Source organism: Lolium perenne, chromosome 4 (genome assembly GCF_019359855.2).
Source record: "Lolium perenne isolate Kyuss_39 chromosome 4, Kyuss_2.0, whole genome shotgun sequence".
NCBI classification, from domain to species: domain Eukaryota; kingdom Viridiplantae; phylum Streptophyta; class Magnoliopsida; order Poales; family Poaceae; genus Lolium; species Lolium perenne.
In genome coordinates, this window is record NC_067247.2 from 82,865,218 (window position 1) to 82,876,547 (window position 11,330).

At 45.5% G+C, this 11,330-nt stretch overlaps 1 protein-coding gene across 1 annotated transcript; it reads right to left on the reverse strand.

Annotated features, from left to right (window-relative positions):
• Nucleotides 1–10,579: 10,579 nt before the first annotated feature.
• Nucleotides 10,580–11,330, reverse strand: LOC127293137 (cortical cell-delineating protein). The gene has a single exon (XM_051322695.2). The coding sequence runs from the start codon at nucleotides 11,208–11,210 to the stop codon at nucleotides 10,848–10,850; it is 363 nt and encodes a 120-aa protein (XP_051178655.1). The 5' UTR covers nucleotides 11,211–11,330; the 3' UTR covers nucleotides 10,580–10,847.

Here is an 11,330-nt window from a genome sequence, read left to right on the forward strand (position 1 = left end):
ATCTACAACAATATTTGTTAATGTGTTTACTGTACTTCCCAGCTCTCGCTCCAGAAGAAATAGCTTTACTAAGAATTCTCCAACCAAAAGTTTTAATTCTGGGAATTAAGTTGTTGTTTTTCCAGATTGACTGCAAGATGAGTTTGGTATTTGTACTAACCTGTCTTGGTCTTGGCTCCCCATTTTCGAATAAATTCTCAAGACATACTCTGTAAGCACTCTTGGAATTGCATTTACCTGTTGGTGTTAGTTTCCAGCAAAGGCAATCTTCCTCTTCCGCATTTATAATTGGAGTGTTCCTGATTCTTTGCGCCATCTGTTCCTGAAATAAAATGTTAATTAGCTGTTCATTCCACATTTTCTGCCCTGGAATCCACAGATCTTTAACCTGACTTGGGTAGGAATAGTTTTCTGGTTGTATGATCAAAGAATCATAAATCTGATCCCATCCTTCACACCAAGGTGTGCTCCAAATGGAAATCTGGCCCAAAGTGAGCTGGTAGAAAGTGTGGGCTTTGAGAATGGGCAAGATTTTCAGGATAGAGGCCCAAAAGGCTGATTTGGGAGCATTTGAATTTGGGCGCCAAAGTGAGGAATTGGGAAAATATTTCGATTTTAGGACTTGGTGTAGGAAGTTGTGTGGCTGATTTGCAAGTCTCCAAGCCGCCATAAGAATAAGGCCCTGATTGATAGCCTGCAAATTTCTAATACCTAGGCCTCCTTCTTTTTTTGGTATACATATATCTTTCCAAGCCCTTAGGCATAAACTCCTGGAATTTGCGTCTTTTCTGATACCTGTCCACCAAAAGTTCCTAATGATAGCTGTTAGTTTAGCAATAAATTTTTTCGAGAAAAGAATATTCGACATATAGTAGACCGGGATAGATGAGAAAACAGATTTTATTAGTTCCAGTCTAGCTGCATGAGAAAGTTGGTCAGCTTTGTAAGTTGAAAGTTTAGTTCTGAATTTATCTACAACAAAATTATAAGCAGCATTTCTGTCTTTCCCTGGAATGATAAGAGGATGTCCAAGATGTATAAAGTTGGAATCTATAATAGGGACAGGGAAAACATTGCAGATTATATGAATAGTTTGGTTATCGACATGCTTACTGAATAGAATTCCCGATTTCATCCAATTTGGAGTTTGTCCCGACCTATTGCAGAATTCCTGGAGCACCTGTTTCATTTTTGTCGCTTCCTGTTCCGTAGCTTGTCCACATACTAAAAGATCATCCGCAAAAAGCAACGAATGAATGGGTGGACAGTTTGGTCCCAATTTAATACCTGCAAAATCATTAGCAGCCATAGCCTCCTGCATAGCAATTGACAATTCATTTATGGCAAGGACAAACAAGTACGGAGATAACGGACATCCTTGTCGTATGCCCCTGTCACCTTTAAACTTGGCAAAAGCTTGACCATTAATGACAACCGAAAAGGTCGGTGACGAGACACAAGCATAAATGAGATTTATGAAATGACCATGCAGCCCTTTACGTGTAAGCGCTTGAACAATGAAGTTCCACTCTAATCTGTCAAAAGCTTTGGCTAAATCTATTTTTAGCATGAAGGCTTTATGATTCCAGGAACTAAGGGCAAAAGAATGTGAAATTTCTTGAGCAATTATAATATTATTGCTAATTCTCCTACCCTCAATAAAAGCTTGCTGTGATGGGTGTATGTAATCCGGCAGATGTGGTTTAAGTCTATTGGCAATACATTTGGCTATCACTTTGTAAACTACATTGCATAGACTAATCGGTCTGTAATCCGCAGGAACAAGAGGAACCAGTTTTTTCGGAATAAGAGCAATATGAGTGTCGTTTATATGGCTAGGCATGATACCTGTTTCAAAGAAAGTTCTTACCAGTTGGGTGACATCTTGTCCAATCCAGCTCCATGTAGCTATATAGAATTCCACATTGAAACCATCTGGTCCGGGAGAAGCGTTCCTCTTCATATCTTTCAAAGTATCTAAGATTTCTTTTTCATCAGGGACAGTATATGTATAATCATCTAGATCCTGAGGAAGTTGGGTGTGTATGAAAGGCCTGCCATTGTTAGCTTGAGAGGTAGAAAATATAGATCGGAAGTAGTTTACAAAGGTATTACTTATTTTATCAGGCATGTAATGAACAGTGTTATTTTCATCCTTTACCGAAACAATAGTGTTCTTTCTTCTTCTCTTAACAATTGCTCTATGAAAAAAGGCAGTATTTCTGTCACCATCTTTGACCCAAAGTTTTTTGGCTCTTTGCATATAGGAGTCAGTAAGTTTTGTCAAAGCCTGTTCATACCTTATGCTTAGAGCTGCCTCTTTAGTGTGATCCTGCTGCTGATCTGGCTTCATTTGTATTTCTCTGATTTGTTCCTCCAGATTGGTTAGCTCCTGCTGCAACGGCTTCTTCTTCTTGCACCAAACTTTCAGTTGCCCTGCAAGATGATTAGTTCTATTCGAAAAAGATTTGTTCTTAGATTTAGTTCACGCTTTTTTTGCATAATCATTGAAATCATTTTCTTTTAGCCACCAATTTTCAAATTTGAAGGTCTTTTTTATTTTCCTGGTTTGGCCATCCGTGGAGAGCAAAATAGCAGCATGATCACTTAGAGTATGAATAATAGGCATATTATAAACATTTGAAATGGGAAAAGCATCACACCATTTGGCATTAGCAAGACATCTATCCAATCTTTCAAAAGTTGGTTTGGAAGAAAAACGTTTATTTGTCCAAGTGTAAGCCGGGCCACTAAAACCAAGATCAATGAAACCACAGTTTTTAACAAAAGATCTGAAAGCATACAAGCGGCTACGATTTATATTAGTGGCATTCTTGTCCATATCATACAAAAGCTCATTCATGTCACCCATACAAAGCATAGGAAGCGTTGAGTTATCATGCACAAAAGCTGCAACTTCTTCCCAGATAGCACTAGTTTGTCGATGATACGGATCACCATATATACAAACTAAGCCAAACTTAAGGTTTCTAGTGCTATAAACAACAGTAGCTAGGATAACATGGAAACTAGAACTATGCACAGTCACTTGAAGCTCGTCATTCCACATCAACCAGAGCCCGCCCGAGCGTCTTCGAGAGGGCACTACAAAGCTATTGGACATGTTAAACCTAGCATTTAAATCATCACAAGTGAATCTGGAAGATTTGATCTCGGATACAAATATTACCTGAGGTTTAGCGGAAGCGATCATCCGGGCAAGATAAACCATCTTGTTACTGCCAAGGGTCCTGCCCATACCTTGGCAGTTCCATCCTAAGGCCTTCATGGCGCCCGTGGCGCCTTAAGGGCTGGCGCCGCTGCCTCGAGATCCAGTTCCATGCTTGCTCTCCCAGAATCTTCGCACATAGTTTGTGTAGCAACATTGCTAGAGGTGCCCAGTTGAGTTTGGCTTTGAACATCTGCCTGGCTTCCGGCTTCATTACTGCCAAAACCGCCATCCATACCCACATAGTACTCGCTAGCCATTGGAGGAGGTGAGAAAGCTCCTTGTTGAGAATTCTGCGTAGCCAGAGAGTGAGACGGCGACGGCGTGTGAAGAGGCCAGGGGTCATGCTCTGCTCGACCATCCGAGCTGCTGAGAGCCAGCGATGCACAATTTGAAGCAACCTTGGGGACACCAGATATCCCCAGATCCTGGCCAGCGCCTCTGCCACCAACATTGCCCATAGCCATTCCTTCAGTCCGGCGAACACGATGCCAGGTGGAAGCACCAGGTTTATGGTGAGTAATCCCAATAGTTCCGTGGCCAATTCCAGCATTGGCATTTTCTTCAACATCCCAGCCTGAAGGTCGACGTCGATTCCTGCTCCTTGAAGCGGAAAGAGAGGGGTTGGGGGTTGACCTTGATTTGTTGGAGAAGCTTGGCCTTGCCCCGAGGATCCCTCCTCCACCTCTCTGGTCGGTGAAGCCTTGATTTGCAGAGGGGAAATCTCCAGGACCTCCTCCTCCTTCCAGCTGTGCGGCAAGAGAGGAGCCGGCTCCGAAAGCCGGCGGCTGCATCTGGGCGAAGAGGATCTGGCCCTGCGCGCTGGCGTCGCCACCGGGAGGGACCTGCTCCGCCTGCAGATCGGCAGCGCCTTCTCCTCCATCTTGTCCCGTCGTCGGCGCCGCTCGCTTCGCCACCGGCGGAGCGGCGAAATCGAGAGAGGTGCTTGAGCGCTTGGGGAGAGATTTGGCCGGCGATGGGAGCTGTGAGATGTGGGGAAAAGCAGCCGGGTTGTTTTGTGGAGGGCGGTGTGAATTGGGAGATGCCTCTGGCAGCATCTTAGCACTTGGATCCATGGCAGATTGTAGGTTTGCAGTAGTAGTAGCCTGAGGGATTTGATAGGCGTTTGCAACTTGCAGCGGTTCCTTCCCAGCTCTCATATGCTCATACTGATGAAAGGTATCTGGGGTTGAAGACGAAGGGCCAAATATTTTAGTAGTTTGACCAGGCACCCCAATTTTGTCTGTACTAGGTTGTTGGCTCTGTTGGCCCAAAAGTAGCCCATGTCCTGTTTCACGGCCCAGATTTTCCAGAATATATGCTTCTTCCTCTAACGGGTATGGCAGAGAAGTTAAGGCCAGAGAGTCAGATGGACTGAGTTGGCCTTGTTGTGTGACTGTTTGTGGGCCTCCACTCCTCCCTTTTTCTCCTGGATTATTCTCGAGTACATCCTTTCCAGCACTAGCAGCAGCACCAGCTGTCTGTCCAACGTGTCCTCCATGCAGCTTAGCATTAATCAGAGCACCGCTTTGAGTCTGGTTCCCGCCATCAATGCTTCTTGGTGGATGAACAGTACCTTTGTTCATCTGCTGTTCATGCTCCTTTGCTGAAAATTGCTCTCCGAACTGCAATCTTCTTCTTGTCATGGCTGCATTTGATTCTTGACCTTTGCTTCCATTGATCTTCTCCAATAGCTCTCTGGAATCTGTCAATGCGTGGGCTTTGAAATGAACTGAAACTTGTATTGCTTCCTTCACCCTGAATCTCCAAATTTATAGGAATATCTGCAGGCTCCACCGTCCAAGAACCGTAGCGCTGAAACGGAATCTGTTGAGCTTGATCTGTCTGACCTGACCGAATTTTCTCTGCAACAATTCTTTGCCTGAGATGACAATTTCCCACTGTGTGAAACATAACACCACAGAAAACGCAGATTCTTCCAATCTTTTCATAATTCAGATAAGTGATTCCTGCTTCATTGACTGAATAAAGGAGCTTAACACGATCATATACAGGCATTCCCACCTTGATTTTGGCAATCCCCCAAATGTAATCTGGCCTTGATTCTAACATAACTTGTCTCAGCTCATGAAATTCAGATTGGGTGCCAACTAGATTAAGTATATCTTTAAGAATCTTGAAGGATCTGTGCTTTTTTGGAATTCCGTAGGCTCTAACAGTAGCATACACATATTCAAATTTGTAATCCCCTTTTTCAATTTCTTTTCATGGACTCTCAAATTCTATCAGCATAACCTCAGATCCTACTGTCCATGGTTGCTTTGTAAACACGAACATCATGGCTTCAAAGGAAGAGAAGTGTGCTCTGAAAATCAACTGATTTACCTGAGATACTTTATAGAAATTGTTCCTCCACGCCCTTGTCATTGCTTGCTGTACTGAACCAAGAGATAGAATCTTCGGTGTTCCTCCTGAGCAAGCGACTTTCAGCAACAGAGTGAATTCTTCTTTTCCTTCCTCTTGATTCTGCTGATTCTGATCTTGACCTGAGAGACTCATAGCTTGCAAGCCCACTGATAGCAATGGTATTTCAGGAATCTCCGGCGCTGGAGGTATCTGCAGTGAGAGATCCCAATCTCTTGCCATGGATGAAGATTGGTCCTACTTTTCCATAAGAACCTTTCTTCCTAGATCTGCATGCAGCGGATTCAAGACAGGCTAAAGAGAAAGATGAGGGATTTGAGGCTTGGACCCAGCGAGATTTGGAAAGTGGATAGGAAAGAGGGAATATTGGGTAGAAGATTAGGAGAGATTAGCGGGAGGGGAGGGGGAGAGAAGGTGGTGGTTGCAGGGCATCACGCCATTCTCCACAACACGGCCAATTTTCCTAACTTGATTTTGTATATGGACTCTATCTCAGATTTTTCTGGTGTCTAGCCATTTAACAGAGTCATGGCTTATCACTTGCTTCCTTGTAAGTCGTTGGTTCATTGTTTTCATGACAACAATACTCACAAAGAAGCCCTTCCTTGCTCGGCGGATTTTTTCGCACGACACAAGCAATAGTCGCCAGCAAAAGTATTTTGGCCGACGGATGTGCATTCCCGGCGGCATGAATTCACATCCATCTAAAACCACTGTGGTAGATCCTTACCGGCGGAAAAAAATACGTCGTGGAAGGTTGCAGACAAGCCCGACACACAATAATGTCGTGATAGTGCTACATTAAAGGAGACATTTAGTGTTGCATCGTCCTTTGTAAGTGGGATCAAAAGTTGGGACAAAACTGGAGAATGGTCAAGCATGTCCCGATGACTAGACAACAACGTCTCACAGACAAGTGTGACACACCTCTTCCAAACCGCGCAATGTCTTTGGACCCTTTGTGCAAACACGACAAATAGCTAGCCACACTTGTTGTGGAGCCCATAAACAAACCCTAACCCCTACCACCTAGTCCAGTTTGTTATATAGTACTCCCTCCGTCCTAGTTTTTAAGGCATATTCCCAAAAAATTATTTGTCCCATAACCCCCACCTCCTAGGCATAATTTTATTTAATGTGGGAGAGAAAGGGGTTGCATGCATCAATGAGGGAGAGAAAGAGAATGCATGCACCAATGAAGGAGAGAAAGAGGCTACATGCACCAATGAGAGAGAGAAAATGAGACCCAATCAGCTAGTACCTTGGGCCAAGATATTCAAAAATTGTGACTTACAAACTAGGACGGAGGGAGTACATGGAACACTTACTGCCAACTGCCCACTCCCCACTACCCACTCCGTATGCCGCTAGAGAAAAAACAGATCTGAAGGCAACACAAATGCTAGATCAGAGAAAAATTATATCTCCAACTCCCATATGCTACTTATTGAACTATAATAATTGTGAGACATACCAAGTGTGCCCAAATTTCCTAACCGCCTTGCATGTAACTCTCTATTTTTTGTTGATCCAGTTAAAATATTTGATAGATAACAAAAGCTAAAAGAAAGACAAAAATAACTAAAATTATTCTGATAATAGAGTCACCAAGTGTGCAGGGAACATTTCCAAACTTTTAACTTTGTGTATGTTCATTCCTTCGATTATGGTGGCAACTTCAAAAAATATCCGGTCGACATACAAACTACGGGATGCAAAGCAATTGCAGAACTGTAATAAAATGTTGTGAAAACAAGTAATTATATCCTTATTGTTGCGTAATATTTTGAAGTTTTATCTATTCTGAAATATTTTATGAGTATTTGTTCTGTAATATCATATGAGCAGTTTTCTCTAGATTTTAGTAAGCCACGTCTCTGCGTGCTGACTATGCAAACACAAAGGGAAACTGGCATGGATATTAACAGATACTACTATATGGCATGGACATTGATAGTTGAGCTGAAAATACGTAGCAACTTAAAACAATTCATTTGGATATAATTCATTAAACACTAGATTTGGTTGTTTTAATATTTTTTAAACATTACTTCTCTAAAGTTACAACATATAAAACATTATAGAAGAAGTAAACAGTTAGAATTATAAATAGACTTTTGAGATGTTGCCTTCGCATTTGGGAGGGCCACCTTCATAATTATAATTAATACAATGAACCAAAGCAACAACCTCAACGAAAGTTCCTATCTACGCTGGAGTGCATCTGCTCCTCGCTAACAAAATAAATTTGAAATTTTTCATTGGTCAAAGCACCATTCTAAAGACTTTTTTTTGTGAAATACGGTAGAATCACAGACGCTCACACATACGTACATACACTCGCTCCTATGAATGCACACATCCTTACCCCTATGAGCACCTCCGATAAACTGCGTCTAAAAAACTGATCCGGCAGGTTACCACAGGCGTCTCGCTGCTCTCACTGAAGAATATTAAATTAGTCTACGAAAAGACCTATACAAAATATTTGATGACATGTGGCACTATATCGCAGCCAAATTAATGGGTGGGTGTTGGAGGTCTTCCGCGTCTGCGTCTCTCCCAGGCGGCGGCGGAAAATTTCCTGCTCCAATCTCCGGCATCTGCGTTGGGCCCCTCTCCTTCCGCTTGCCGCTCCGGCGGTAGGAGGGAGGGGGACCCCGTTTTTTGCATGGTACTTAGGGCTAGGAGTTCTCTGGCATGGCGCGCCGTTGGGGTGGTGGGAGCGGCGCCCGGGCAAATAAATCTGCCTCAACTCTTCTCCCACACCGGCGCTATCCTTCATGGCGGCGTCTCGGAGTTGGTGGCACTGTGTGCTTGCCGATCTTTCAGATCGGTGGCTTTAGGGTTCATGGATGGTGTCGGCGAGGCGGCGGCGACGACTCCATCAGATGGTTTTTTCCTCCTGCTCTGTCCCCGTTGCTGCGGCGTGGTCTCCGACGCCAAGGTGGAGCAGAGAGGATTCGTCCAGGAGTACGTGCAGACGGTGGTCTGTACTGGTGACAGCTGGAAGATGGTGCACCTTGTGGTGGGTTCGTGGTTGAAGGCTGATGGTTCTGGTTCCCTACTCCGACATCGTCGTGCGTGGGTGCCAGTGCTGAAGTTCGATGGCGTGTCCAGGGACATGTTGCCCTGGTCTGATTCTTTCAACGGCAATGGTTTGTCCTATGGCGAACTACATTGGAGGTCCGAAAAGCTGATGATCAGCGATGGAGCCGCGTCGAGCTCAGGTGAAGAGGTGATCTGCCCATTTTTTCCTTGGTGGCTGCTACGGTGGTGCCAAAGAAGATGGATAGGCGTTGGTTTGTCACATAGGTTTATCCTATCTTTCCAGATCTGTAAGATCGGTGTATACGTACTTTGTATCTCGTCTTTTATTTATTAATGAGAATCGTATTACCATGCAAAAAAAATTTAATGGGTGTTGTATTGAGGCTTTTTACGGTACAACTTACTTGTCCCATAGACGAGTAGTATTGAGCCAGGGGTAATTTAGGTAGGTATCTTTTTTTTTCTGTAAGGGCGCGAGCCTAGTCCATGATTAGGGGCAATCAATCGATCTTTCCACAGCGCCAACAAAGAGTTGCCATTGCTCTCACACGGCCCATGCTCCCGCCCTGCCGTCGCTGGCGTTCTTGCCACGGCCTAGACTAGACGTGATTTTCGTATACTCTGCACTTAGTCTAAAAATCATGCGTCTCAATGAATGGATTACATCATCTACTGTCATCTGCATTTCACAGTAAAAACAGATAAATAGAAGTACATACACTACTGCCATCTGCATTTCACAGTTTTGCTTGCATTTATCTGGATTTCACAAGAACGAACAGATAAACAATGAATGAGGTACTAACAGTACTCGAAAATTCAGAGATAGGCCGCAGAGTAAAAGTAAGCTCCGGAGTCCAGATACGGGGAGTTTATCGCAAATAATGTGAGCAACGAGCCAATGCATTTTTAGTGGAGTGTGTTGTCCCGTGCCGTGCCGAAGTGGCCGCGGCGCTGCGGTGAGAAGCAGGCGTGCGCGATGGCGTGCAGCCTGGCGCAGGAGCTCGACCGGCACCGTCAGCCTCGCCGCGGCGGTGTGCAAGCGGCGTATGCGCATAGGGCTCCACGCCTGCTGGTTGGCGTGCTGCCGCAGGAGCTTCCCCGCGCTCCCGGCACCAGCAGCCTCGCCGATGCGGTTTGCAAGCGTCGGGTCCGGCCGCCTTGGGCGTGCAGCCTAGCGCAGGAGCTGGTGTGCGCGCCCGGTATCAGCAGCCTCCCGCGGCTGTGTGCAAGCAGCGGGTTCTCACTGTTGGACAGCTGATCATACACCTGCACGAGGCCCGGGTCGGCGCTATGCTGCCTCCATCGGCGGTGCTCGGCGCGGAAAGAGGCCGCAGGGGCGAGAGCCTGCTGGTGGAGCGGATGGCCAGGTTGCCGCCTCCCATCGTTCCTCAATTCTAGTGAATACCCTTCTTTTTCTTTTAGAACTCTCGAAAGTACCCTTGGATGGGTAGAAATATAACAATGTTACACTTCGGTGCAAAAATACAAAAGTACTACTCATCGACCCGACTAGTATGAGTTAATCTAAGCACTTGGATTTGGCCGTTTGGACGGCTGACTCTCCTCCATCCCTACCGTAAAAGAGCCCGTTGTATTGGATCGAGCGGCTATGTGTATATCGAAGAGGGTTGGGTCATTCTCATGCCACATATATAATACAAAAAAAGCAAGTGCCCTAGTCGGTCTACCATGCATTCAAGAGACAACAAAAATCGACCTCGTTGACGAAATGAAAAATGCTCGGCTGCCAGTAGCAAAAGTGTAATCTTATCGTGCTATAAATTAAGACCGGGAAATTTGACAAAGGAGGGACGATATTCTGCGTTTTCAAAGTGTAGACTGTACTGAAGATTGGAAGGCGAAGATCGTTAGATGGACATACACAAGCAATTGGCGATCACATTCAAGTAATTGACAAACTGAAGAAACATTTATTATTGCCACTAAAACACAGCACTTACAATTAAGAACTCTATAATTTCCTTTTTGAGATGATCATGGACACCAGCCTATGCAGCATAACCTGAAGCCACGAAGCATCCGCAGATACAAACACATTATTCATGCAACGCGTGAAGCAATTAGATCGACACTATATTTGCGTGCGTGCGCACGCTCGTTAGACGAGCATCGTTAGCCCGCCGTGTGCGCGTGTATGATATTGCTAGGACAACATGGATCACGAGCAGTTGGCCCCGGCGGCGGACGCGTTGCGGCCGCAGTAGTTAAGGACGAGTGGCACGTCGAGCGGCAGGTTGATGGGGATGCCGATGACGCTGAGCTTGATGGCGGCGCAGAGGCAGGCGGCGACGTCGAGCTTGACGAGCTGCCCGATCATGGGGCAGCACTGCTGGTTTGCCGGCACGTTAATCTTGAGCTTGAGCAGCACCAGCACGTCGGCGCACACCTTGAGGTCCGCCAGCGCGTTGGTCGGGCACGGGTTTCCGCCGGTCGACGGGCTCTGGCCGCGGACGCCAGCGACCAGGAGGAGGTTCAGCGCCAGGAAGAGCGCCGGGAAACAAGCTGGGAATTTGGAGGCCATTTCTTCTTCGTTGCGAGCAAGCAGTCCCGAAGTGGAAGTGCACGCACGTAGCTCTCTTTGCCTTCTGAGTGGTGCTCTTGTGCAGCTTAGCTTTGGAGTGTGGGATGGATCTTCTAGTAT